This window comes from Ambystoma mexicanum, chromosome 10 (genome assembly GCF_040938575.1).
Source record: "Ambystoma mexicanum isolate Mex_15411 chromosome 10, UKY_AmexF1_1, whole genome shotgun sequence".
In the NCBI taxonomy this organism is placed as follows: Eukaryota; Metazoa; Chordata; class Amphibia; order Caudata; family Ambystomatidae; genus Ambystoma; species Ambystoma mexicanum.
The window spans coordinates 1020508771-1020534192 of record NC_090932.1 but is presented as its reverse complement, the minus strand read 5'-3'; the positions used below and the strand labels follow the sequence as shown (position 1 = coordinate 1020534192).

At 45.8% G+C, this 25422-nt stretch overlaps 1 protein-coding gene across 3 annotated transcripts in view; it reads left to right on the top strand.

Annotated features, from left to right (window-relative positions):
- DVL3 (dishevelled segment polarity protein 3) overlaps positions 1 to 25422 on the top strand; it is a 1011569-nt gene that overhangs the window by 371185 nt on the left and 614962 nt on the right. For all 3 annotated transcript variants that reach the window (XM_069618830.1, XM_069618831.1, XM_069618833.1), the window contains exon 2: positions 24061 to 24130. In XM_069618830.1, coding sequence (XP_069474931.1) covers positions 24061 to 24130 — 70 coding nt within the window. The remainder of the gene's footprint in view (positions 1 to 24060; positions 24131 to 25422) is intronic.

Below are 25422 nucleotides of genomic sequence, written 5' to 3'. Positions count from 1 at the left end.
GGATCTGGGCGGGATCTGTGTGGATGTAGGCGTGACAAAGTGGGACGAAATCTCACAGCAAATAGACTCTGCTCCAGAGCTCCTTATATCGCAGCTTTTAAAAACAGTAGCTGAAGGGAAACTGGTGACAAGCTGCATCCTGAAAAATAATCTGGACGCAGCAGATAATGCAGGCCACATAGTAGCTGCAAGTACCCTCATTAAACGCCATGCATGGCTATGTCAATCAGGTTTCAAGTTGGAAACCCAAGCCACTCTCTTAAATATGCCAATTGAACCTAACGCCCTATGTGGGAAAGCGTTCAAGGACGCACTAAAAGCACTAATGAGGAAAATGACACCCTCAAATCCCTGGGACAGCTCACAAACAAACCTTTTGAGCAGAGGGGCGCATTTAATACATGCTGTTTTAGAGGACACCACTCTAAGCGGTCCTCCAATTACAACCAGGGCTGGCAGACATGCTCTTGGGGTGCTTGCAGGGGCAATCCTCCCAACAACATTTTCAAAGAGGACACAGAAGGTTGACAAAAGTAGTGGCACATCCTCCTCTTCCAGTGGCTCCACCCTACCAAAGAAATGACCACCCGCTCCAGTTCCCCTCCCATATTTCTCCAGTAGGAGGCCGTATTTCTCATTTTACCCACGCATGGGATGGGATCACGTCCGACTTTTAGGTACTTTCCACCGTGGCGGGAGGCTATTGCATAGAACTCATGTAGTCACCACCCAACCACCTGCGAAGACAAAGACAAACTACACAGGAGGAACAGCGCGTTCTGCTGGAAGAGGTTGAAGCACTGCTACTTAAGGATGCCATAGAATTTGTCCTGGCAAACAAGGTAAACAAGGGTATCTATTCAATCTACTTCCTTGTGCCAAAGAAAGACCTTACTGTCTTATGACGGAGAAGTGGGTGGAAAAGTGGTCTGTCGTGGTCACAAGCAGCATCAGCAGCAAGTCTGTTCACCACTTTTACTACAGAGAGGCGGAGTCTTTGGCCCACACTGAGAGACTGTTCTCTACAAAAACCCATTTACAGTGCAGAGCGCACGCATGCAGAGAAGTGGGTGGAAAAGTGGTCTGTCGTGGTCCGTCGCGAGACGGAGCAGGGAGCACTGCCCATCCACCTTCCTTGGTTAATTCAGCCCTGGTTAATTCACTCCCCAATTGACGACCTCAACATACAGATAGAGATTCATAGCTGGTGGTCGAGTGAACACAGAAACAACCAGGTAAGGAAAATGGTGGGCTGGGAGACTGAGAGAATGTTGGGGCAAGTTCCCCTTTGATCCCTTTTTCCACGGATTTGTGTCAGAACGAAGCAACACACAGCTCACTGTTTTTCCCTAAGACAATAAGACATGGCTGGGACGGCTGCCAGGTTTCCCACTTGCAGTCTAACCCAAGAGTATGAAGATGGGTGACGTCTCCGGAGCACCCACCCACGACAAGACAGCGAGAAAGTGCAGGTGTTAGAAGAAGCCTTATTAACATCTTTCCTGGAGGCATGTCCCAGAACCAATGATCCCCATGCAGTTTTCATGAAAGAGGCCGGTTTTAAGGAAGGCCAGACACAAAACTTAACGAAAACGGCACACACTGCCTCAAAGAAACGCACTACTGTGCCAAAGAAATGTAACACGCACTTACCAGTTGAGGTGGACTGGGAGGAGTCCGAAGTGCTGGAGGTGCGGTCCCCGATGGCCGTACCATGCCCTCGCCCCGAGGTTAGCAGCCCGCCAGGCCGTGCTACACCAATTGTATGGCGGGATGCTGTGTGCGGCTTCTGCGGTGGACATGGAATCAGCAAAATTCATTGCAATGCTGGAGCACGTGATCGACGAGACCATGGCAATGCTCATGACGCCATACCTACTCATCTGTGGCGATCTAAATGCAGTTTGCTAAATGGATAACTCAAAACAATCCAAACTAAAAGCAGCTCCGACAGTACGCCGAGGGAAAGCATGGTTAGACATGACTCAATCAAGAGACTTGCATAACATGGGAACACGCTGAGTCACAGGCTACAATTGAATACATCTTTGTTCCTAAACCCTTGCTGCAGCTGACAAGCGCGTTCAAAGTACTACGAACAACTGCCAGTGATCATAATCTGCTGGAAATGACATGGAATATCCCCTGTAAGAAAAATGAAAGGATGAAAATGCAAATTGAGACCAATACACAAGGCTCCCGAATTAAACTAACTGCAAATGCCATTAAAGAACTAACCGCAAAATATCAGTCCCGTCGGTAAACCGAGGAAATAAGATCAGTTGATTACCAACCCCTACTCAGGTCCTACAAACATCAATCGGCAAACAAAAAGCACTCCAACACAGTGAGAAATCACTCCTACAATAGATAACTTGTGGAGAAGCAACGAGAATTTAGAAAAGCTAAGAGAATGGCAGGCACCCTGCAAATGATACAAGCCATCGTAAAAATCAAAGAGGTTACAAGAACCTACAAGACATGGGTCAAATTCCACCGGGCAGAGCTCTACCAACAGGACGCGGAAGCAATTGCCAAAGCTATAAGCACCCACAACTCCAGAGACTTCTGGTCCTTCTTGAGATGCATTGACACACCAATGGCAGAGCAAATACCCAATAATATTGGGCAACACACGTGGGAAACACATTTCAAAAGTGTGTTTCAATCCGTCCATGACGAACATCAAGAGGACGTGTACCTAAACAGATCCGAGTGGATCAATCTTGACAACAGAGAAGATATAGAAGACACAATTAAAAAACTCAACAACTCCAGGGCCTCTGGGCCAGATGGAATCACAAACTTCGAGCTAAAATCTCACTCTACTGAATGGGCAGCTTTACTCAGTCTATCTTCAGAAGGTGTGCAGAGACAAAATCCCTGCCACCATCCTGGACCTCCTCGATCGTGATACCGATCTATAAAAAAGGGAACGAGTGACCCCCAAAACTTCCGCCCCATAGCACTGCTTGATGCTATTGGTAAAGTTTTTGGGTCACTACTGATGAAAAAAATTCCATCTTGGGCAGCATCTGCAAACTGCAACGACCATCTACAGGCAGGCTTTAAAAGAAATGCGGGAACCGCAGGCAACATCCCTCTGCTCAGTGTTTTGAAGAGCAAAGCATTACAACACGGACTGCGTCTATTTGTCGTGTTTATCGATTTTACACAGGCATTCGACCGGGTAGAAAGACCTTGCCTTTGGAAGAAACTTTCAGACTGAAGTGTCCAAAAGACATTTTGGCGCCAATTCACTCCCTACACTCCAAAACAACAATGAGAGTAAGATTAAATTGACAGGGGGACTTATCAGCAGAGATCCCAACCACACGTGGGGTGAAGCAAGGGTGCCCTCTAGCATCATCTTTCTTCCTGGCCTACATAGGCGATTTCCAAAAAATCAGAAGTGGATGTACGAGCATTTCCACCAAGAATCGGAGGCTCAACGATCTCACGGCTTCTATACGCGGACGATCTGACACTATTCGACCAAACACACATTAGACTTCAGCGGAAAATTAATAACTTTTTTCTGTATACAAGAGAAAACCATCTAGAGGTCAATAAAGTAAAAACAAAAGTAATGATCCTGCAAAAAGCCAGTAGAAGATCAGATGAGAACAAATGGCACCTGGCAGAAATTCAAATAGAGACAGTCCGAAGTTTCAAATACTTGGGAGTCACCCTGGACAGCTCCAAACGTGAAACAGCAATGCAAGAAACCTTACATGGAAAAATCAAAAAGCTAGCGGCTCAGGCAAAAGTGATTGACAGAAAATGTGGCCAATACTCACTGATACCAACACTTAACTTCTACAAAATGAAGGTAGTCCCCTCCATGACGTATGGGGTTGAGGGAATGCCAACTATGCCAAGTGAAATCTGGCCCAAACTAGAAGCCGCATTCTGGAGATCTGTTCTAGGCCTTCCAAAGTCAACATCTGGAGTAGCATTCAGACGTGAACTGAGTCTTTTGTCTCTTCAATACACTGTAAACTGCAACTCCTTAATGCTATACAGGAAATGCAGAATGACGGACAGTAATCAAATATATAAAATGATTAACAAAGAACTGCAAGAGGACAAATGTGAGCTTCTCACCGAATGGAAAAAGGAAAATGAAATGTTATTGGACTCAGTTGTCAGTCATGAAGACGGAAAATTAAAGAATTAGATTGGGCAAAAACAGACATGGCAGCAAAAAATAAATTGACCGATCATCTACCGTACAACACAAACAAATTCAAAACAAATTAAACGAGCTACAAAACTTCCTAATAAAATTTCCAAACAAAGGTGCCCTTGATTTAATCTTAAGAGCCAGACTCAATTTGCTCGAAACAAATGAAATTCTTCACATTAGAGGCCTCTCCCAGACAGCCACCTGCCGTTACTGTCAAAATCCGCCGGCCCACAACAAAGAGACTATACAGCATTTGTTGACTTCATGTTCAGGAACTCACCTGATTAGATCACGTTATCTAAACAACTTGTGTGGCCACAACACTTCACTGAATGAAGAAAAATGGTGGTATAGGTTGATAGGCGGGGACAGATCCAGCTGGCAAATTGCCATGTCAAAGATTCTGGAGTCCATTGTAAAAAACCTGTTATATCGGAATTAGCTGCTACAAACACAATCATGCTTTCAATCTTTCTTGAAGAAGATGCTTAAGAGACAAATACTGTGAGAAATGTTTCTCATTTTCGTTTTGTAAAAATCTTTTGTGGATTAAACAAATGAATAAAAAAAGAAAGAAAGAGACCTTACAATGTGCCCAGTCCTAGACCTGCGCCCTGCGAACACATATGTCAAGCCTCTGAAATCTTGCATGACTACACTACAGGAAGTAATCCCACTGCTAAAACAGGGGGACTACATGGCAACTTTGGACATGAAAGATGCATACTTTCATATTTCAGTGTTGCCAGTGCACAGAAAATTCCTACGCTTCAAAATAGAAAATCAACACTACCAGTTCAAGGTGCTACCCTTCAGCAAATCCTCTGCTCCAAGGGTTTTCACCAAGGTATTAGCACTAGTAGCGGTGCACTTACGCAGAGAATCAATCCCAGTGTACCCTTATCTGGACGACTGGCTGATAACTAGGAAATCCCCTCAAATTTGCAAGCAAAATACCCAAAGGAAATCAAACTTCTGTTCCAATTGGGATTCTCAATCAACAAGAAAAAAACCAAGTCTTGTTCCACGCAAAACCAAACAGTTCCATATCTGGCCAGTCGCAAGATAACCATATGCAAAGCAGTGCGCTTGCTCAGGATGAGGGCTTCATGCATTTACCTGGTTGCGCATATACAGTTGCGCATGCACCCAATGCAAGAGTGGTTAGCGAAACAGTGGTCTCATGCAAGCGGTCAGTGGGAAGATCTAGTGGTTGCTTTGCTAACCCTAGTTCAAGCGCTACGCTGGTGAGCAAAGGAAAATCTGTTAAAGGGAAAACCCATTCACAATCGCCCAGTGCAAGTGATAGTTACAAGAGACGCCTCACTCTCTGGATGGGGAGCCCGCACATTACTTCACCAAAGAGCGCATGGCCTATGGACACAGACCACAGCCCAAAATCGCATCAACCCTTTGGAGCTGTTAGCAGTACTCCAGGCCCTACACGCCTTTGAGGGGCATCTAGCAGGTCAAACAGTGCAAGTCCTCACAGACAGCACCACTGCCATGTTTACTTAAACAAGCAGGGAGGCACACACTCTCTCTCCAAGTCTGTTCAGGCTAGCCCAAACCATTTGGAAGTGGGCACTCAAGCGAAGAATGTTCCTAGTATCTCCAGGGGAACTCAATTCTCTAGCAGACTCTGAGCAGAGAACCCCTGCCCGGGGAACACGAGTAGCAACTCAACTGAGTAATTTTAGACAATGTATTTTCCCTCTGGGGCTATCCTCCTTTACACTTGTTCGCCATAAACCAAAACGCACAATGCCCCGACTTCGCATCCAGGTATCCCCAACCCAGATCCAAGTGGAACATCTTATGGATGAGCGGTCAGGGAAATTTGCCTGCGCTTTTCCGCCAACACCGCTCCTCAGCAGAATAGTGCACAAAATGCACCAGGAACAAGCACCTCTAATCCTGGTTGCTCCAATGTGGGCGAGACAACCTTGATTTTAACATCTGCTCAAACTAGCGATGTGCAACCCAATCAAGCTCCCATGCCCATACAACATGCTCACCCAACATGGGGGAACGTTCTACCCACATCCTCAATCCATGAACAGCTTGACTCCTGAAGTCCTAGTTTGGTCATTTAAAACTACCTCAAAGGTGTATGGAAATCCTCAAGGAGGCACGCAAACCTAAGACCAGACACTTTTACTTTAACACTTAGAAAAGATTTGTAATATAGTGGCATTCAAAAAATGTAAACCCTATAGTATGTACTCTAGCAGACATTCTTCACTACATGTTACTTATATATATACTCTAGCCTAGTATTCAACTCATCAAGGTTCACCTATCAGACCGGGGTTCCGGGTTCTATTCCAGGATTTTTGAGGTACCCAAGAACAACCATGCTGGCCTAAGGGATGTTCTGGATCTGTCATTTCTAAATCTTTCTTTACCGCTAGAACGCTTCAAGACGATTACTCCTGCGCACATAGCCGAGTCTCTCTGTGCAGGGGATTGGATGTGTTTCCTGGACCTGAAGGATGTGTACCTAGATGTACCCCTCTACCAACCGCATCAAAGTTTTTCTGTGGTTCACGATTAGGTCATACCATTTTCAGTACAAGATGCTGCCCTTCGGCCTGAACTTGGCCCCTTGTGTCTTCACTAAGTTGAATGCAGTGGCCGTTTTTCTCCGCTTGGAGGGCCATCATTTATACCCTTATTTGGACGAGTGGCTGGTGAGGGCGGGGTCGCCTGAGGGGGTGTTGCACTCCTGACAGAGATTGGTGGGTATCCTTCATCAGCTGCAGTTCTCCTTCAACCAGAGGAAGTCACAGTTGTGCCCCTCCCAGGATTTGATCTTCTTTGGGGTGCGTTGGAATACGGCCGTTCAGCAGGTGTTCCCTACGCCCGAGAAGCGGCGGTGAGGCACTTTAACACCTCGGCATGGTAGTTCCAGCACTTTCTGGGCCAGATGGCCTCCTGCGTTCTCACTGTACAGCACGCTCACCTCAAGAGTAGGCACGTCCAGCTCCACATGACGGCCAATTGGGATCAGGAGATGGGAGGGGGGCTCAATCAGACAGTATCCTAATGCCATCACCACTACTGCCCGACCTTTGCTGGTGGATGATGGATGGCAGTGTTTCAGTGGGGGCCCCCTTCACCTGTCCAGAGCCTACTCTGATGGTAACAAAGTACTCCTCTCTTTCGGGCTGGGGGGCTACTCTGGAGGGTTACCTGATTCATGGCGCATGGTCCAGTATGGAAACCTTCCTGCATATCAATCTGCTTGAGCTCTGGGCAGTGGGCTTGGCCCTCAAGGCGTTTCTGCCCCTCATCAGGGAGATGTCTGTTTTGGTCAGGACGGACAACTCTACTCTGAAGTTTTTAGAGAGAAGGTACCGTGTGGATGTTCATCCTTTTCGGTATACTAGTGCGAGGCAGCCAGTATCTTCTCTCTAATTATACCAAAGAGGTGTGGGCGTCACCTCCACCAACCTTTGACCTTGCAGTATACAAACACCAGAGCACCAGAAATTAGAGCACAGCAAGGGAGTGTTCATAGCCTAGGGCCCACCTTTCTTTCATAGTATGAAGTTTTACTTGAACGTTCAGGGCAAGATAACCATATGCAAAGCAGTGCGCTTGCTCAGGATGAGGGCTTCTCATCCTTTCAGGGCGTTCAGGGCGGCACCTGCCCTCCTCTGTCGGGAGGCAGTATCGACTGACGGAAGTGGCTTGGATTTCAGCTATCCACCTTCGGGTGACGGCAATACAGAAGCGGACCAGCTGAGCCACTTGGGATTTAACACTTACGACTGGGAGTTGCACACCGACTTCATGTTGCCCGTGTTCCACCATTGTGGGTTCGCAGACCTCGTCTTGTTTGCATCCCCCCGGAATGCCAAGGGCCCCCAGTTTGCTTCATGGGCAGACCGGGGTTGGGAGTCCTGATTTTCTCCCCACTGGCCTTAGAGACCCTAGTTTTCAGATCTGCTGCATTTGTTCTCCCAGGGTCCCATCCACCTTCCGATCTCCAGCAGGGACTTACTGATGCAGCAAGCGGCGCGGTGGAACATCCAGACCCGGCCAAGCTGGCGCTGGCGACCTGGTTCCTGACCTGCTGAGGCTTCAACCGGCTCAATTTTCAGATGACAACTGGGACATCATTCAGCAGGCCATGAGGACCTTGATTCAGTCGCAGTATAAGAGTAAATTGAAATGGTTCTGCTATTGGGCTCGTGATAAAGGTCTGGACCTTGTCACCTGCCCTCTGGATGATGTTCTGGCTTTTTCAGCGCACCTGGCTCGTTCTGGCATTCAGGTGTATACTTGCCGCACTTATTTGGTGGCCATCAGGGCTTACAAGATTTCTCCCCGAGCATGAGTTTTCGGCGGCCAACCCGGTGGTTAAGGCCCACCTTAAGGGGTTGTCTAGGGTTTTTCCTCCGGTGCAAAGGCAGCATCTGGTCTGGGACCTGGAAGACGGTTTTACTAGTGGCCCTCAACTCTGCGCGCAGGGTTAGTGAGCTGCAGGTGTCTTCGTGCGAGCCCACCACCACTTTTCACAACAACATCTTGCACACTCACCCAAACTTCTTGCCCCAGGTGTCCTCTCCATTTCATCTGAATCAAGAGATCTGCCTGCTGGTGTTCTTCCTGGAACGGCAATCCGAGGCAGAGAGGTCCCTACATTCCCTGGACCTCAAGATGGTCCTCAAGTTTTACCTCTCTCGAACGAAATCCTTAGGAAGTCCAAGGCATTGTTAGTGACTTTTGGGGGCTCCTCCCCAGCTCTCAGGCTTCCATTGCCCATTGGATGGTTCAGGCCATCTTGGAGGCGTAAACGTCCATGGGCAAACCTGTTCCCGAAGGAATTCATGCCTATGCAGTCAGGGCTAAGGCTACAGCCGTCACATTTCAGAGACATGCTTCCTGGGATGTCATCAGGAAGGCGGCTACTTGGGCCTCTCTGGCCTTCTGTAAGCACTACTCGCTGGACACCAGCTCCAGGCGCAATGCAGAGTTTGGTCAGGCGGTTCTGAAGAATCTTTTTGCTTTGTTGTAGATATGAGGCAGGTTATCACAGCTCCACCCTATGGTCTTGTTGGGAAGGGGGACAGGAATGTCTGAGTAATTCAAGTTACTCACTGTAGTGACCAGAGTACTCCTAGTCCCCTTTCCTCCCATACGTAGACCCATAGTATGCCAAGGGCTAATATGTACTAAGAGTAGCCAGTCATCTAAACGTCGGGTGTCTTCAAAGGGGACTGAGGTGAGTCGCCAGAGGGTGGGGCCTTGGTGGGGTGTTCCCATGTCCCAGTCCACGCCCCGTGTGCTATACTAAATTTATGGCTCAATTTTTCACTGCCAAAGGTTCAGGTACTGCCCCCATGTTCCGGTACTCTTGGAGTGGAAGTGGGTGTCAACCTATAGGCTTATTTTGGTCCCTCCAAAATCCTCTTTATACGATGAGGTGGCTTTAGCTTTACACAATTCCACCCATGTTTTCCTAAATAAACTGAGATTTAGATGCAATGAGCTGTTGGCTGCTTCAGATACTAACATTAGTACGTTAATCTCAAATCCATTGAAGGCAAAGGAAGCACTTTTATTTATTTTATTCAGATTTGTGAAGCGCACAACAGCCCTTGGGCATCGTGGCGCTTATTACATACATAGCTTAGTTACATAGGTTGTATACGAATTGTTCGTATTACAACTGTTCGAATGACAATTGACCTTTTCACAATTGACCGAATTGTGAAGGTCAATTGTAACATATATGCGGGGGGAACCCCCCGCAACCCTCCACCCAACCCAAACCCACCCAAAACCCTGTGTGTGTATATGTATATAGATTATATATATATATATATATATATCGGTCAATTGTGACCCTTTAAATTCGGTCAATTGTTCATTCGAACAATTGTAAACAAACAATTTGGGTAATACCGTTACATATACATGATGATACATACAGTTACAGTGAATCTGATATTTTACATATTAACATGTGATGTTTTACATATTTACAGATACATTTGCAAATTACTGCGCAAGGAGTTGGGTCTTGAGTTTCCTACGAAATGCCAGGAGTGAGTTTTCTGCTCTAATGTCTGTGGGTAGTGCGTTCCAGAGTTTGGCAGCAATAAATGGGAAGCCTAAGCCACCGGCTTTGGCTCTGTTAATACGTGGGATGTGGAGTTGGTTAGTGTATTGTGTCCTGGTGGGGCGTGTGGAAGAGGACTTGGAGATAGGTATGAGGGTGCGGATAGAGTGAGGCATTTTTGTGTGAGGGTGAGGATTTTGAGTGATGCGTTTTTTGACCGGGAGCCAGTGAGCTGATTGTCTAGCCTGGGAGATGTGTTCCCTTCTTGGGATGCTTAGGGCAGAACGGAGAGCATTGTTCTGCGTGACTTGAAGCCCGTTTAGGTTTTTATCGGATGTGCCTGCCAGAAGGGCATTACAATGGTCTAATTTTGCACCAATGGTTGCTCTGGCTATTGATGGGCAATTCGGTTTGGATAGGTAAGGTTTTATGGCGTTTATTAGTTTGGTGGTATTTGCAGAGGAGGAGGTGATGGCGCTAACCTGTCTGGTCATGGTTAGTGAGGAGTCTACTCACAGCGTCTTGACTGCTGTAGATACATGGATACTGGAGTTGTCAATGGTAAAGTTGGCATATAATTTGTCAAGCTTGGTTAGGGTGTTCTTTTGGCCTAGTATCATGATCTCCGTCTTTTCCCCATTGAGGCAGAGGCCATTTACCGCCATCCAAGCCTGGGTGGTAGAATAGATCGTGTGGAGTGCTTCATCGTATGGATTGGATTAGGACCATGGATAAAATGAGACGGTGTAAACTCTCCTCATCACCTGTGATAAGTGACAAACCTAGATCATGTGTTCCTAAATATCTAAGGAAATCTCCCTATTTAGCTGCACAGATGGATTTCCTGAGATTAAGACTCAATCTGTTACCAACTCAAGAAATCCTGCATTTCCGGTATGGTGACATTTATGTGACAAACATCTGTGATAAATGTGACACAAACGCTATACAGACTATTTGTCACATTCTGGTTGATTGCTCAGGAACCTGGCTGCTTAAAGTATCAAAATTTCAAAGATTTGTCCATGACCTTCACTCACCTGGCTCGGATATGTTTTGGAACAGGCTGATCTTGGGAACTGAAGTCTTTCTTACTCTGGAGGTGGCCTCGCTGCTAAAGGAACTTCATTTAACTGCTTATAATGGTGTTGTGAATGTTTGGGCCCTTAGCAGACACATAATGTCATGAATCCTATGCGCCCATCCTCACATGTCATCTCCCTCCTACCTGTACTCCTATGCAATAACTTTGTTTTACGGCTGGCTTAGCCCAAACTAGAAAGCCTTTATATTCAATTCTGAAACCAACCGCATTGGTTTTCCAGTGCTTGTTATTTTAGATTTGTTTGATGTTAGCCAGATTTCCAAGCTCCCAGTTTGGTGTGCATCCATTTTCTGGGTCCATTTATCTGATCATCAGCGATCGTATATGCTCTAGAAATCAGTCAAGTTTCATTTTCGTGCATATGACGTTCTGTTTGCACTATTTTCTTTTTTTTTTTTTAAGACACACAGTTTATTACAAACCTTTATCTATGCAATCCTCCAAATGATAACCACAATTTTTATTTTTATTTTTTATTTCATGTAGTTTATACAAACTTTTGAAATACAACGGTTAACACAGTACTCGCAAAATTCCTACACTAAAGTTACATTTTATCATAAACTCATGAAAAGAAGAGAAAAAAACAAAAAATAACAAACAAAAGGAAAAAGTCTCTGCATTATGTAGGAGAACATTCGTTATGGAGACTTGTACTATGACCATCAGTTCTCAATCACTCTTCACATTAGGTGGCACCAGCTCGAGCATCAACTGTAGTTGTTCAAGAAATTTCATTATTGCTTACATCAGCGGTTTGCTCTCGCAGTTATGCAGTTGACACCACCATTCTTCGTCACAGTAGGTTTGATGCTTATCCATCTCCTTCCTTAAACATTTCTCACGTTGTTCTCCCAAATTACTACAGAAGAGGACTAGATGTTTTAAATTTTCGATAACCTCAATTAATATACATCTTCATCAATAAATATTCCTGCAATTACATAAAATACATCCAGATTACATTCAAATCTTTAAAATCCATCAGCATTTCATTTAAAACAAATCTATTTCATGTCTTTTCAGTTAGAAATCTCATAATTTTATCAATCCAAAAATGAATGTAAAGTTTTCTCCCATCAAAAACGTAACCCACCATTCTTCTATCGTATACATTTTCTTTTCCGTAATAAAACTTCCCAAGTAACTAGTTCCCAACCTAGTCAATCCTGTACATTATAGAACAATGTGTTTCAATGTCTCGACTGACCAATCAACACAACAAAATCTACAATCAAGGTTATCCACCACTTGATTATGTACCTCTAAGGTTTGCTTTGTGGGGAATATGTTCAGGCGAAATCTTAAAAATGAATGTCAATATAACGAACTCAGAAATTTGGTTGGGTATCTTGGCAGGCAGTTGTGCGCCGTAACTTCATATGTTAGGTTTGCATGTAATTTATATTTATTTCTTGATTGCTCTTTCAAGATCCAATACTACTGCCATAGCTTTATTTTGACCAGGCCTGGATTTGTCTCCAGTGTTTGTTTTGTGGTTCGCAAATAATCAAGAATACCCAAACATCTCCTTTTCCACTGTTTAAGAAGTGAAGAGTCGCCCTTCGTGTCATTGTCAAGCAATATCTGGTAAGGGAGTGGTGTTTCCAATATGACACGTTTCCTATACAAGGAGTGTGTTTTCCACATTGTTGGTGCATAAATTGAAATCTGGGCCAATTCATACTTGATAACCCATGTGGGAACTCGCCTTGGTAGGCAAAGTACTCCTCTCCAAAATGTAAACTGAAACGAGGGCCACATTTTCCGTGAGGAGAACAAAAAAGCCCCCGCTCCATCAGTCACAATCGGGATGACTTTAGCTTTAAAAAAAAGCCTAGAACAGGGCGAACAGAAAATGTTTCATACTTATTATGTATCACCCTGCCCTGAGATGTCAAACTCTTTATTTTTGCCCTAACTCGAGTTGTCGAGGCACATCATTTACACTAGAGTTTAGTCCCCAAGTAAGTTGTTACCTTTTACTTGGGACAGTTCATCCCTGCCTAAACACCATCTAAAGGGGGGCCCTCTGTTTACCCATCATGGAGCACAAAGTCAACGTGTTTGTTTTTTCAGTGTTTATTTGTAGACTTCTTTCTACAACATAATCTTGTAGGCTAGATATCCTTTGTTGCAGATATATCAGAGTCTGGTCAATTAAGACCAAGTCATCGGCGTAAAGGATCCACTCATAAGACTGGCCACTAAGTTTAGGAAGGAACGCCGGCACAAGATTCAGTGACACATGCAAGTCCGATAGAAAAAGATTAAATAAAATTGGCGCCAAAAGGCAACGCTGTTTTAGTCCCCTAGATGGGTAGGCAGTAGCGCTTGCCTCTGCCTTGAAGCACCTGTCTTTGCCACTGGCAGAAGGCTTTGGAGAGGACTGCGCTCGTAAAAGGGCCCGGATGAATTATTCCTGACTTCTTTGAAGGTCCAATAAATAATCAAGGAAAGGCAAAATGCCACTCAAGATAAGACCAAAACAACCCTGCTTTAATGCATCCAATCACTGCTAAGTGAACATGTGACTTTTGCCTTCTGGCAACATGCCCAAAGTGCTTTGCTTTGCAGAAAGTGTAAGCGACAGGACGGAAAGAGAAGCCAACAGAAAACCCAAGGTGGAGGAATCCCTCCTCCCTTCTGTTCAGCTCTGACTGCCTAAACCCACCCCTTCTCTAAACCTATACTTTAAAGGCTCTTTGGTATGCACCACCCTGGTGTGAAGCTGGCCTTGTTTGGTAAGGGCGTGTGCTTTAAAGTTTTTTTTTACCCTGGGGAGCTCGTGCTGGGAGCTTCCCTGTTGGAGTGAGGTGTTAACCGACCTCACAAAAAAATCAGAGGGGCAGAGTCTTCCTCCCCATTGTCCTGCTGGTTGAACATAGTTGGTAGTTTGTTTAGAGCACACACAACCCTTCCACGGCTCAGTGTTGACATGAGTATGCTACAAATCAGATGTGCCTTTTGATAATTGTGAACTACAAGCCAGCATACCAAAATCCAAGTATAGCTTAACTTTCAAGCTTACCCTAGTGCCAAGCAGTAGGTTAACATAATTATGGTTTTGGAGCAGCTGTGCAGATTTAAATGCAGCCTCTGTAGCAGTGACAGTTCTATAACAGCTCTCATACAGGGCATTTGTGACCTTTGAACCTGATCTGTGCCACTGAAGATCATGAACTGCAGATCTGAAGACTGTCACTATGCTTTTGGCATCGAGCTTACTGTAAGGGGGGGTGGGTTCTGATTAGACCACCAGCTTTTCTGAGATAAAATTACCCACATCACTTTATTTACTAAATCAAGTCAATGAATCTACACCCTTCCAGCTGGCAATTCCTCACAGCTATATTTTGGGGTTACTGTTCTAGTAGTTTCGTTTTGGCAATCCCAGTATCCTTGCCTGCATGTGATCTGGTTTCCCCAGCACTATGAACATATGTTCATTTGCTGAACGAGTACTGCACACATGCCATGTGGATGGTGGAGAGGGGTGAGCCTAAACAAATATTTAAAGGTTTAAGAAAATAAAACCATGAAAACAGTTGTGCATTTTTCACAAATCCTCAAAAGGGAGTGATACTGCCTACCATGGAAAAAAGTAAGAACATCTGGAAGTTTTAAACAGCCAGTAAAAACACAACACGCAAAGCCATATGTGCACTTGGTATCATCCAGAAACAATTACTGTAACCGATCTGGCACTAAAAGTAATGTTAAACCGTTTTGACGGCATCATGTCACCAACCCTACTGTGCGCAGTGAAGTTAGGGGCATAACAGTAAACGCAGGGTATATGTAATTGGACACATCGCCCTCAGGAACTGTGCAGCTGCGTGATTGGCCTGCCGAGCGGAACTTCAGATTCTCATTCCTGCGTGTTTGAAGTGCCAACCTTGGTTGATGGCCGTTTCTAGTTACCTAGAACACTAATAATATCATTGCGTTTTTATTTAGTGGCCCCTCGCACAGCAATAATGGGAGTTACCTCATTTGTACTCCTTTGTTAGACTTGGGTAGAATGAAGTACTCAGTCAGCCATGAAGGGATTTGAACTCACTAACTGCAGGCTGGCTTTGTTTCTGAGGCGGCACTTAACTCCCTGAGTTTTTTTTCCATTTCTAACTATGCCTATTTTGGCCGATGAGCGTTGTGAGGCAGGGGGGCGGGGGGGGGGGTTGCCCCGGATTACACAATTTGGTGATGTGAATTAAGCATGATGTCTCAAGTCTCACAGACAACAACAAGGCCGCTTGACTGCATCTCCAATCATAGGCGCACATTAATTGAATTATCTGCCAGTTCACACATTTTGTTCTACTGTTTCCATAAAACACAGCTTGTTTTGGACTACACATGTTGCTGTGACGAATTGCCATCTGGCAATGTTGTGTAGAAGCCCTGGCCTTTTAAAAAAATGTGGATCAAGCTAATAAAATGATCTTGGTAATTCTAACTCGAAGCGAAATCTGCTAGTCCGATCTCTCATTCATAAGATCCATGCCAAATGCAGGGTGTCCTCTGCCCTGCTGCATCAGTCTCCTGATGCTCTCCAGTGACACAGAGCAGGTTTAGAGGAGGTCTCATGTGCCCCTCTGAGAGCTGCTGTGACATCGAAGTGACTTCAGCACAGAGCCTGCCTTTAAAGTCTGCAACTCTGTCCCATACCACATAATTGAGTAATTACTATTCTGGTGGATGTTTAATCTTTAATCATAAAGCCACACCGGAGTTTAACACCTATTGTGTAATAATTCACATAATAAGAGGCCACATCTGATTTATATCATTCATGTATGAGCACTGAGCTCAGATCGTCTGTGGATGGAGTGTTAGTATTCTGGTGGCATCCTGGCCCTGCCACTTGCATGGCACGAGAGTTAATGCCTGCACCTCTCCTTCGATCTTGTGTGAGGTCATGTAACACCTCTCTACTGGGAGACGGACCACCAGCAGGGATTGTCCTGGGGAAAAAAGCATGAAACGGTACATCCTGTGCAAAAGGATCAGCCTCATCAAGGTGTTTCATACCAAAGGGCTCTTCATGCGTCTGAGAAGGGGGTGATGTTAGTGTAGACAGAGGGAGCTCAGCATAGTTGGAGTAGAGTTCCACCATCTCTGCCTTCTGCCCCATCCACTTCCTTTAGCACAAAACACTTTGGATATGATGTCAGAAGGCAAATAACACTTGTGTCAAAGGCAAGGATTGGTCCCCTTTTGTCCAATCACCTGTGGATGTTTGCCTATAAAATGGGGTCTCCTGCTCCTCCTTTGAATTGTCTTTGGCTTTCAACCCTTCAAGAAGAATTTGTTGGACCCTCATGGGAGAGCAGTCCTTTCCAAATTCCTCCAGTTGTGAGGTGAAGGCAGGTGTTCAAAGGCATAGACAAGCTCTGCTCCCTAACCATCTCCAGGGTATATTGGGGCTGGCCTGCTGTTGGAGCAAGACCTGCCTCTATGCCAGCTACACTGGTACCCAGGACCTCACTGGAGATTAAGGACTTCTGCAAGCATTCTCAGGCCTCCCTCATGTTTGGGAGAAGGAGATCAATGACCTATCTTGTACTTGAACCCCCGGATGGGGATTCACAGCAACTGAAGATGCCAAGCAGCTGGTGGTCTCCATTTTGACCGTATTAAAACACATTCAAACTAATGGAACCTGTGGTGCTGCTTTTGACATTTTAATTTAAACTCTTTGGACTGCTGTTGCTGCATCCTCAAACCAATTCACACCACACAGTGCAAACGGAGTTCATCGTTGCTTGGGCTCAGACCAAAAGCGTGCAGCTGCAAGAGAATTTAAACTGCCATGCGCCACACTTCATACCCAACTCAACACCTACTCCTCGTCCGGATCACAGTGACTGCCCGCATCCGAACCTGATTTGAACTGTTCGCATAGTGTAAAGAAGCCTGGTTCAATGCTGTCGAACCACCAAGAACAGCGAGAGGATATTATTATTCACTGCTAACTGCCCCCCTGGTTCACCATTGAGCCCTAGAGGCTGGTTAGGTCCCGTGTAATCCCTTTTTTGAACAAGAAAACATCCTTTTTATGAACATTGTGGTATGTGATTGTCTTGCATGCATGTTTCACTACCCAGAGTGCTGCATCTTTGTAGCTTTGCATATTCTGTGTTGTTTCTGCATGGGTGGGATCTTTATAGAACCTTGATTAAACATTCCTTTCTTTTGGACTGTTTGCTGTTTGGGTTGCTACTGGATCACATTCTTACCCCTCTTGAGTATAGCATGCCCTCTGCTCACATTACCACAAAAGGTGAAGGAGGTATATCTCTTAACTGTGCCTGTTTCAGCTTTTTGATTGGGATCACTCTTTTGTAGAAGTGTGGGGGCTGACTAGGTGGTTTAGCCACTGCTCATCTTTGTACTGTTTTGTGCAAAAGTCATTGTTACTTTCCCAAGAGAACAAGGTGGTGCACCCTGTGATACTGATCAGGATCGAAGCAGCTGAGCTACTCTGAGCTTCCCATATCACAAGTGCAGTGTATATCTTTTTGTATCCCTGCCACTGATCTGCTTTTAACACAGCACAACTCTGTTATTCCGATCACCTGAACCACGTATCGCCATGTACAGACTGGCCCCTCCTTACACTCTGGCTTTATCAGCAGGGCATGTCTTGGCACCTACCACTAGGAGCTTGTCTCAGTATGGCCAGGTTCAGACTCTTCATCACTTTGTCCACCATAAAGTATTCTTTTGATCCTATTAAGGGAAGGGAATCCATCAGTCCCAGGGCTGCCCCCATATATGCAGAAACCTGTGTGCGTTGTCGGTGGGATGTCCCCTTTAGCCTTGGCACTAGTCCCCACAGTACCTCAGATAAAAACGGAACCCTTACCCCCACAGGCTCATCAGCCTCTCTTGACTCTGCAAAATCTTCTGGTGCCCCTGCCATCGACCCACCCCCCTCGCCCAATGCCTGTAACAATGGGTCAGACTCCCATGGAGATGAATGTGTATTCACCAGATTCCCCAGCTGAAGGTGGGGTACTGGTTGGACCAAGAAGCAGCTCCTCCTTAGTCGAATTGTTCCATGAAAAGCTCTTTAAAATCCTGGAGTTTAGTTTTGCAGCTCCCACCCTCTCCTCCAGCAGAGAAGGAGTGTTAGCAGAGGTTCTTGGTAACAAGCCGGATAAAACTGCCATTCCTATGAAGCCAGATGTGATGAGGGAAGCAACAACAATGGGAAACCCTGCATACACTGACCACCACAAACTGGAGCCTGGAGTCTAAGTTTAGCACCTTCCAAAAGAGGTGTGCCTGACCTCCCACCAGTAGGTAGAGTTCCTTAGACAAACCGGACACAAGGGTTTGTCTCCAGCCGGCTGGAGGCACAAGGCGGGACACCAATGACAGGCATGCAGGCTAGGCACATACACTTTCCTGGGTCCCAAGGGCCTGCAAAGTACCCTTGGATGCAAGGTAGGGAACAAGAAACACCAAGGGAAGGGCTAGAGAGGGAAAAGCTGAGTGGGGAGCCTGCTGAGTAGGTGGAAGAGGGCGAGAAAGAGAGACTGGATAGAGGGGAGAGAAAAGAAAGAATGGGCAGATGGGGAGCGGTCCCTTAGAGAGACCAAGAGCAACTGTAGGAGAGACCGGAGAGAAAGGGACTGTGAGAGGGAACCCGAGACAGAGACAGCTGGGAGGCTGACTAGTGGGAAAATAGAGCAGGTTGTTGGCGAAAGAGGAACAGGAGGACGGAAAGGAGATGGTGAAGGGCAAACCGGGAAAATTGTACCGGCTAAGGTCCTCCTCAGCTTCTCTGTCCCCACCCAGACATTCAGCACACCACGGCAGGCAACCCAGGAAGAGAAACTAGGTCCTCTATCGACACGCTGTCACGCCGTTGCTCCTCCACTCCAGAGCCCTACCCACAACCGATGGAACTGGTTTCTGGGTGTTTCCTGGTTTCAGGGAGGAGGCTTGATGACCGGAAGAAGGGGAAGGACATCACAGCTGGGCAAACACAAGCAGGGTCAGCCCCCCAAAGATCTCACCCACCCCCATGATGAACACAACTGTTCCTAGAGTCCGAGGAGGCTAGGTGACAGGAAGGGGGCGGGGGAACATTACAGGCTATAGGGTAAGTGGGCAGAAATGGCAGGGATTGTTAGCATGCAGTTACTGGGGAGGGGAGGAAGATTACACTGGCTGTAACAGCTGACAGCTGTTGCCTGGCCTGGGAATAGATTTAGTTCTCTGGGAGGATTGGCCGGGCCTTGGAGGGAGCATGGCTGGAGTTCCTCAACCCCATACTCCCCTCACATTCCACACAGTGCAGGGGACACAGTGGACTAAACACGATGGCAGGAATTCAACACAGGTCCACATAGCAAGGCAGGGTCTCTCTCACTCTCTCTGCTATACATATAGTGCAGGGACACAGGGTAAACGATGGGCAATGTCCGGTGTGCCAGAAAACAAGCAACTATAGGGATCATAATGTAAAGTACAGAATTCAGTGAGCAGGCAATGTTGCAGCCAAGTACAGTGAAGCGTCCATGCAATAACCAAATACTGGACAAAATACAAACACAGGAGAACATGTAGGCACTTGGCCGAATTAAACGCACAAAGTGGAAAATACATTTGGGAAAAATAAGTCGCACAATGTTTTGGTAAAATGAAAACGCACAGTAAACTCAAGTGAAATGTGTGAAACCTAGGGTAAAGGCTGTTGGGAATCCACACATGGAGGCCGTCATTTACACACTATGGTAGGGGTCTGCCACGTTTGGACTTCGACTCCCATCAGCTGCAGCCTATGGTAAGGGATCATGGTAATTATAGTCCAAAACGTGTCTAGTGCCATGAGGTGCAGACACCTGTGCCATGGGACGACAAGGCAATGGACACGCTCTAATAGTGCATCTCAACGATTTCTGGATAATGATGTTGCCATCTTGGGGTGCATGTAACCTTAGGCTGAAGGAGATTGTGGAATTCTGCCCTAACCTACCACTGAAAAAAGAGAATTGCTAGCAGTAGTAGCTGATGACAAATTGGAAGGCCATTGTAACCTTGAGGCAGCGTCCAGATATGTCGAGGCTGCCTCCATGTGCATGTATTTGGGCTTTGACACCATAACAGTTAAGATGCTCGAAGCACCAAGTTGTTTCAAGTGGCCCAGGATAAAGTCGGGGCACTTCCCTTCTATGAAGGAACACTTTTCCATCCTACCATCCCTGATGTGGTGTCAAAAGAAAAGGCCAATACCTGAATGCCAAGCCTGTCGGTCATCAAAAAGCAGATAATAAAAGCAACATCTTTATCTTTCAAACAAGGATTTTCTAGACCAGGTCAGAGTAGAGACTGGGGAATGCCCTCCAGCCCTCAGAAGAAACAGTAAAGGACTAAGGTGTGATGGTCTTCAGGCTTACTGGTATCAGACCACGGTAGGTGGGCAGAAGGGGGGGTTCCACCTCACTCCATGTTGTGTGGTTATCTGGCAGTCTGTGATTGGAAAAAAAACATTGTCCCTGCCTGTGTTTGGCCTGGCTTACAGGCTTTCTCTCCCTTCCCACCTCTCTCCCTCCTCATTCCACACCCAACAATCTTCATTGAAACTAAAGGGCGAGATCGAGAAGAAGCTTCGCCTGCTTGCGACAGATTCAGCCCCTCCATTGAACAATGAGGAAGGGTTCTTCTTGCAATTCTTTGCAGCCTCGATGAAAGACGAGGGTGGTTGGGGGACCATTCTGGACCTTTTCCAATTCAACCTCTTCTTACTTGTTAGATGGGTTCAAAATGGTCACCCCAGCACAAAGCCATACTGCCCTGAAGGAGTGGTAATAGCTTTGTGCCCTAGCCGTTCAGGCCACAAACCTGCACACCCCTATATGGCCCACTCATGTCAAGGAGCTGTGGTTTTGCATCAGTAAAATGTTCTCCCCTTCAGCCTGAACTCTGCTCTGAGAAGTTTTACAAAGGTAATGATGGCAGACACGCCGGTTATTCGTTAGTAGGGTATCCACATTTTCCCCTACTTGGACAATTGGCTTGTGAGTGTGGTGACCCCAGAGATAGTACTCCTTTTGACACTGAACACTGTGGATTTGTTCTTCATGATGGGTCTGTCGGTAAACTACAGTAATTCTTCTCTGTCTGAATCTCAACTCCTTAATTTCATCTGATGCACATGCAACACCAGCATGGGCAGTGCCTTTCCATTCCTAAAGAGGGTGCAGGGAATTCACAAACTGCAAAGCATCCCTTTTCAGCTCCCATGGTATAGCTCTCCTTCAGAGACTGCTAGGCATGATGGCCTCTTTTTTTTCTGGTGGTCCCTCATTCCAGATTGTTCATGCTGGAGACCAAGCTGCATTTAGCACAGTGGCTAAATGCAGCTTGAAATGCTCTCCAGAGGACCATCCTCACTCCTTCAGCGTTCCCATTTCCACCCTGGTCAAGGACCTCTTATGGCAGGAGGATTCCAATGTTTTAGTGTGGGGAGGACGTCCGCTTTTGATCCTTTTAACTATTACTACAGAGCCCTCCCTCATGAGGTGGGGAGCAATGATGGGCCATCTCCTGACCCATGATTAAGGTCTTCAGATCGGAGCTTCCTAGTTGACCTCCTAGAGCTCAAGGCAATCTTTTTTGCCCCAAGGCATTTCAGACTCCCCTTGGGGGTGTAGGGGGTCAGATTTCTTATTTATAATGACAATGCACCCGCTCTGTTCTACATTAGCAAGCAGGGCAGCACACTATCTTCTCTCCCCCCACCTTTGCAAGCTGGTAATTCAGATTTGGTATTGGTGCTTGATCTGTGAATATTTCCCCGGCGGCTTCCTGCTTAGCTGGATAGCTGAGCATACAAGCAGACTCAGCAGGAAATTGCAGGCTCCTCATAAGTAGGAACTTCCACTGAGGTTCTTTACATGATCTTCAACCAATGGGAGTGCTCCTTCACTGATTCATCAAGCCCCCGGGAAGTGCCCTTTTTATGCCTCATGGAAGGGTCAGGGCATGTGCATGCTAGGAGATGCCTTTAACATTTCCCGGAATAATCACATACTCTATGCTTTCTCATCATGAAGGCACTTCACAAACTGAAATGCTTCTCCATCTGCCATCAGCTCATTATTGTTCCTCACTGGCCCACCAAGATTTTGTTCTTGGCCCTGTTTGAGTTGAGCTTAGTCCCTCCATTCCCCAATTAAAGGAGGCCAAGTGCTACTCCACTCCCCTAGGTTGCCTTCCTTAGGGGACTTGGTGTTGGAGGGTCTTGGCTTGCCACAGAAATATTTCGACATTTTGAAGGTGGTGAGGAAGGCCTCCATTCACACCCAATACTCCAGTAAATGAGCTTGCTATTGCCATTGGAGCCATGCCGAGGGGTGTAACCCCCTCTCTGCTTTCCTGATTCAGGTACTTCATTTCATGACTTACTGGGTGAAAACTGTTTACTCCCTTCATTGAAGTATGCACCTTTCAGCCTTTGGAGCATATCATAGTGCTGCTAGTTCCTCCTTCTCGCTTTTGAACCCAAGAGTTAATAGGCATTTTGGTGGTCTTCTCAGGCTCCATTCTACTACAGGTCTCCCCCCACACCCCGAATCCTCTCTGGCCTCTCAATATAATCCTCACATTGCTGTCCCATGAGTCTTTTGAACATATGCCATTCGCTAACCGCTTGTTCGCTTGGAAAAATGGTGTTCCCTATTTGCCATCACATAACCTCGAAGTTTCAAACCTTATGCATCTCTGAACTTTTTCTTACAATCCAGAGGACAACGGCACTTGGCTCACGCACCCCTCATTTCTAAGGTGGTTTCATCCTTTCTCCTTTATCGTGGGGTGGAGGGGGGGGGGTTCTCCTTCTGATATTGGGCACACATGGATGTGGCTACTGCACTTAAGTTTTGCTTGGAGAGGTCAATATATTTTAGAGCTTCTCATCTGTTACCTATGGGATACCTGTCTCGATCACTAGTGCTTCCAGTGGTACTATTGCCACATGTCTGGGAGACTGCATCCTGGAATCTTGGAGGTTGATGAAGGAGGGAGAGGGAGAGGGAGACGAAGAGGGAGAGGGAGAAAAAAATGTTGTTCTCACATTAGAGGTAGGTTTCTTTTCCTTTCGTTTCTTTAAACCCACCAGAATATTGATTTCTGTTAATCTACATCTCACTGGTAACTTCATAACGTTTGAGAAGTGGCTGCAAATCTCCTCACAATGCTCTTGTTGCCCCTTGATGATATGCAAAAAATGCTACACTTCTGGATCATAAAATCTGTGAGCAGACTCGACTTAGTCTACCCTGAATAAAACATTGGAATCATACCATAGTACTAAAAACTACTCGAGCATCCCAGGTATTCCTCTCCGTCCTGTCCTCATGGTACCTTCGAGGCATAGGTGCTCATGTTTCACACCTTGTAAGAGCGTGTCCCATTCAATTTGTTGGCTCCCCTTTCCGCCTGCTTGGTCCACACGCTTGCTTTAGAGCAGCTATGCTATCCCACTTAACAACAATCGTACCAACCACTCGTTACCTTAAGTACATTCTGTTGGATCGCCAAGAGAGGAGTGGATTTGGAGACAGGTAGGGTGCGGTACCATACTCCCTTTCAGGGATAGTCATTTGGAATCTTTATTGAGGGATGTGTATTTTCTTATTACTCTTGCACTAACCCTCGTCCACCTTTCTGCCGTAGGGTTGTGAAAGAAGAGATCTCGGATGACAATGCCAAGCTCCCATGTTTCAATGGCCGCGTCGTCTGTTGGGTGAGTACAGTTTTTCATCACCTTTTCTATTGCATACTGTCTGTTGAGGAGAAGGCATTTGCTCTGTTTCATCTTGTACATCTAAGTGATGTTATTTGTGCACTTTTATTTCATTTTTGTATTCAAAACATTATTTTTAATTTGAAAAGGTTAGGGTAGGGAAAGCATCTCAACATATTGGCAGGGGTAAATAACAAATGTATAGATATCTAATATTAGGGTGGAAGAATGGAACATTGTACATTCATTACTTGAAGAGATCATCAAGTATTCAAAGTTGACCAATTTAGAAACTCAGATCAATTATAACAGTGGATTGTAGCATAGCTATGGGTGCATTTCTTGGCAAAGTTTAGTAACAAAAAAAGGTATATACGAGACTGGAAAAAGAGTCAAACAAGCCTTAGACAAATATGGATAAAACATTATTTTAAGGCCATGTGCTCTTGATATCTTCTAAAGATGGCCCTCTCCACATTGCTGGAGGAAAAGAGGCTGGTCAACCAGTCACGAAGTGTCAGAACAATCTGGGGCTTCTTACTGCCAGTCTCTTTCAGGTGGTTCTAACAGTCCCATTCTGTGCCGTTGCCAGGATGAACACTGACAATTTACCACCAATCTCCTGATCAAGATCAAACCCCATTGTTTCCACCATTCAATCCCAAAAGTATCGTCCTATGCTGGAATTAAATTCCATGTGTACCAAACTACTGACTTGATGGTCCAACCCCAGTAAACCAACAAACACAGGGGTCTGCTAACTCTACCTCTCCAAATGTTTCAGAATAAAACACCATGATCTCTGACTATTGACTATGATGGCTAAGGTCGATGAGAGTTTTTATTACAAAACATCTGGACAGCCAAAGGTTGTAGACCCGTGGACTAACGTGCTGCTCTTGTGCATCCTTTTCAGTGTCCAGTATATTCTGTTGAGGCGCTTTATTTGTCATATTGGTTTGTTACACTTATGTATTGTTTAGCTGGATGATCTTGTGTTGGCTATAGTAGCCACACACAACTGCTTGAAACCTGGCGGTTTTGGGAAGTTACCTGGAGGGGGTGGTTTCTTTGAATTGCATGTATAGCAATAGTTATTTTTAATGTTTTGTCACACATCGGAAGGGGAATGTCACAGATGGCCTCAAGAACGCACTAACTTTCAAAGACAGTTAAAGTTTTTTTTTTTATCAAAGGGCTCACCAATGGCTATTTCTCTCTCTCTCTCTCTCCCTCTCTCCTCTCTCCTCTCTCCCATGGGCTGGGCCCTTCCTAGCCCAGACGCCCCTATA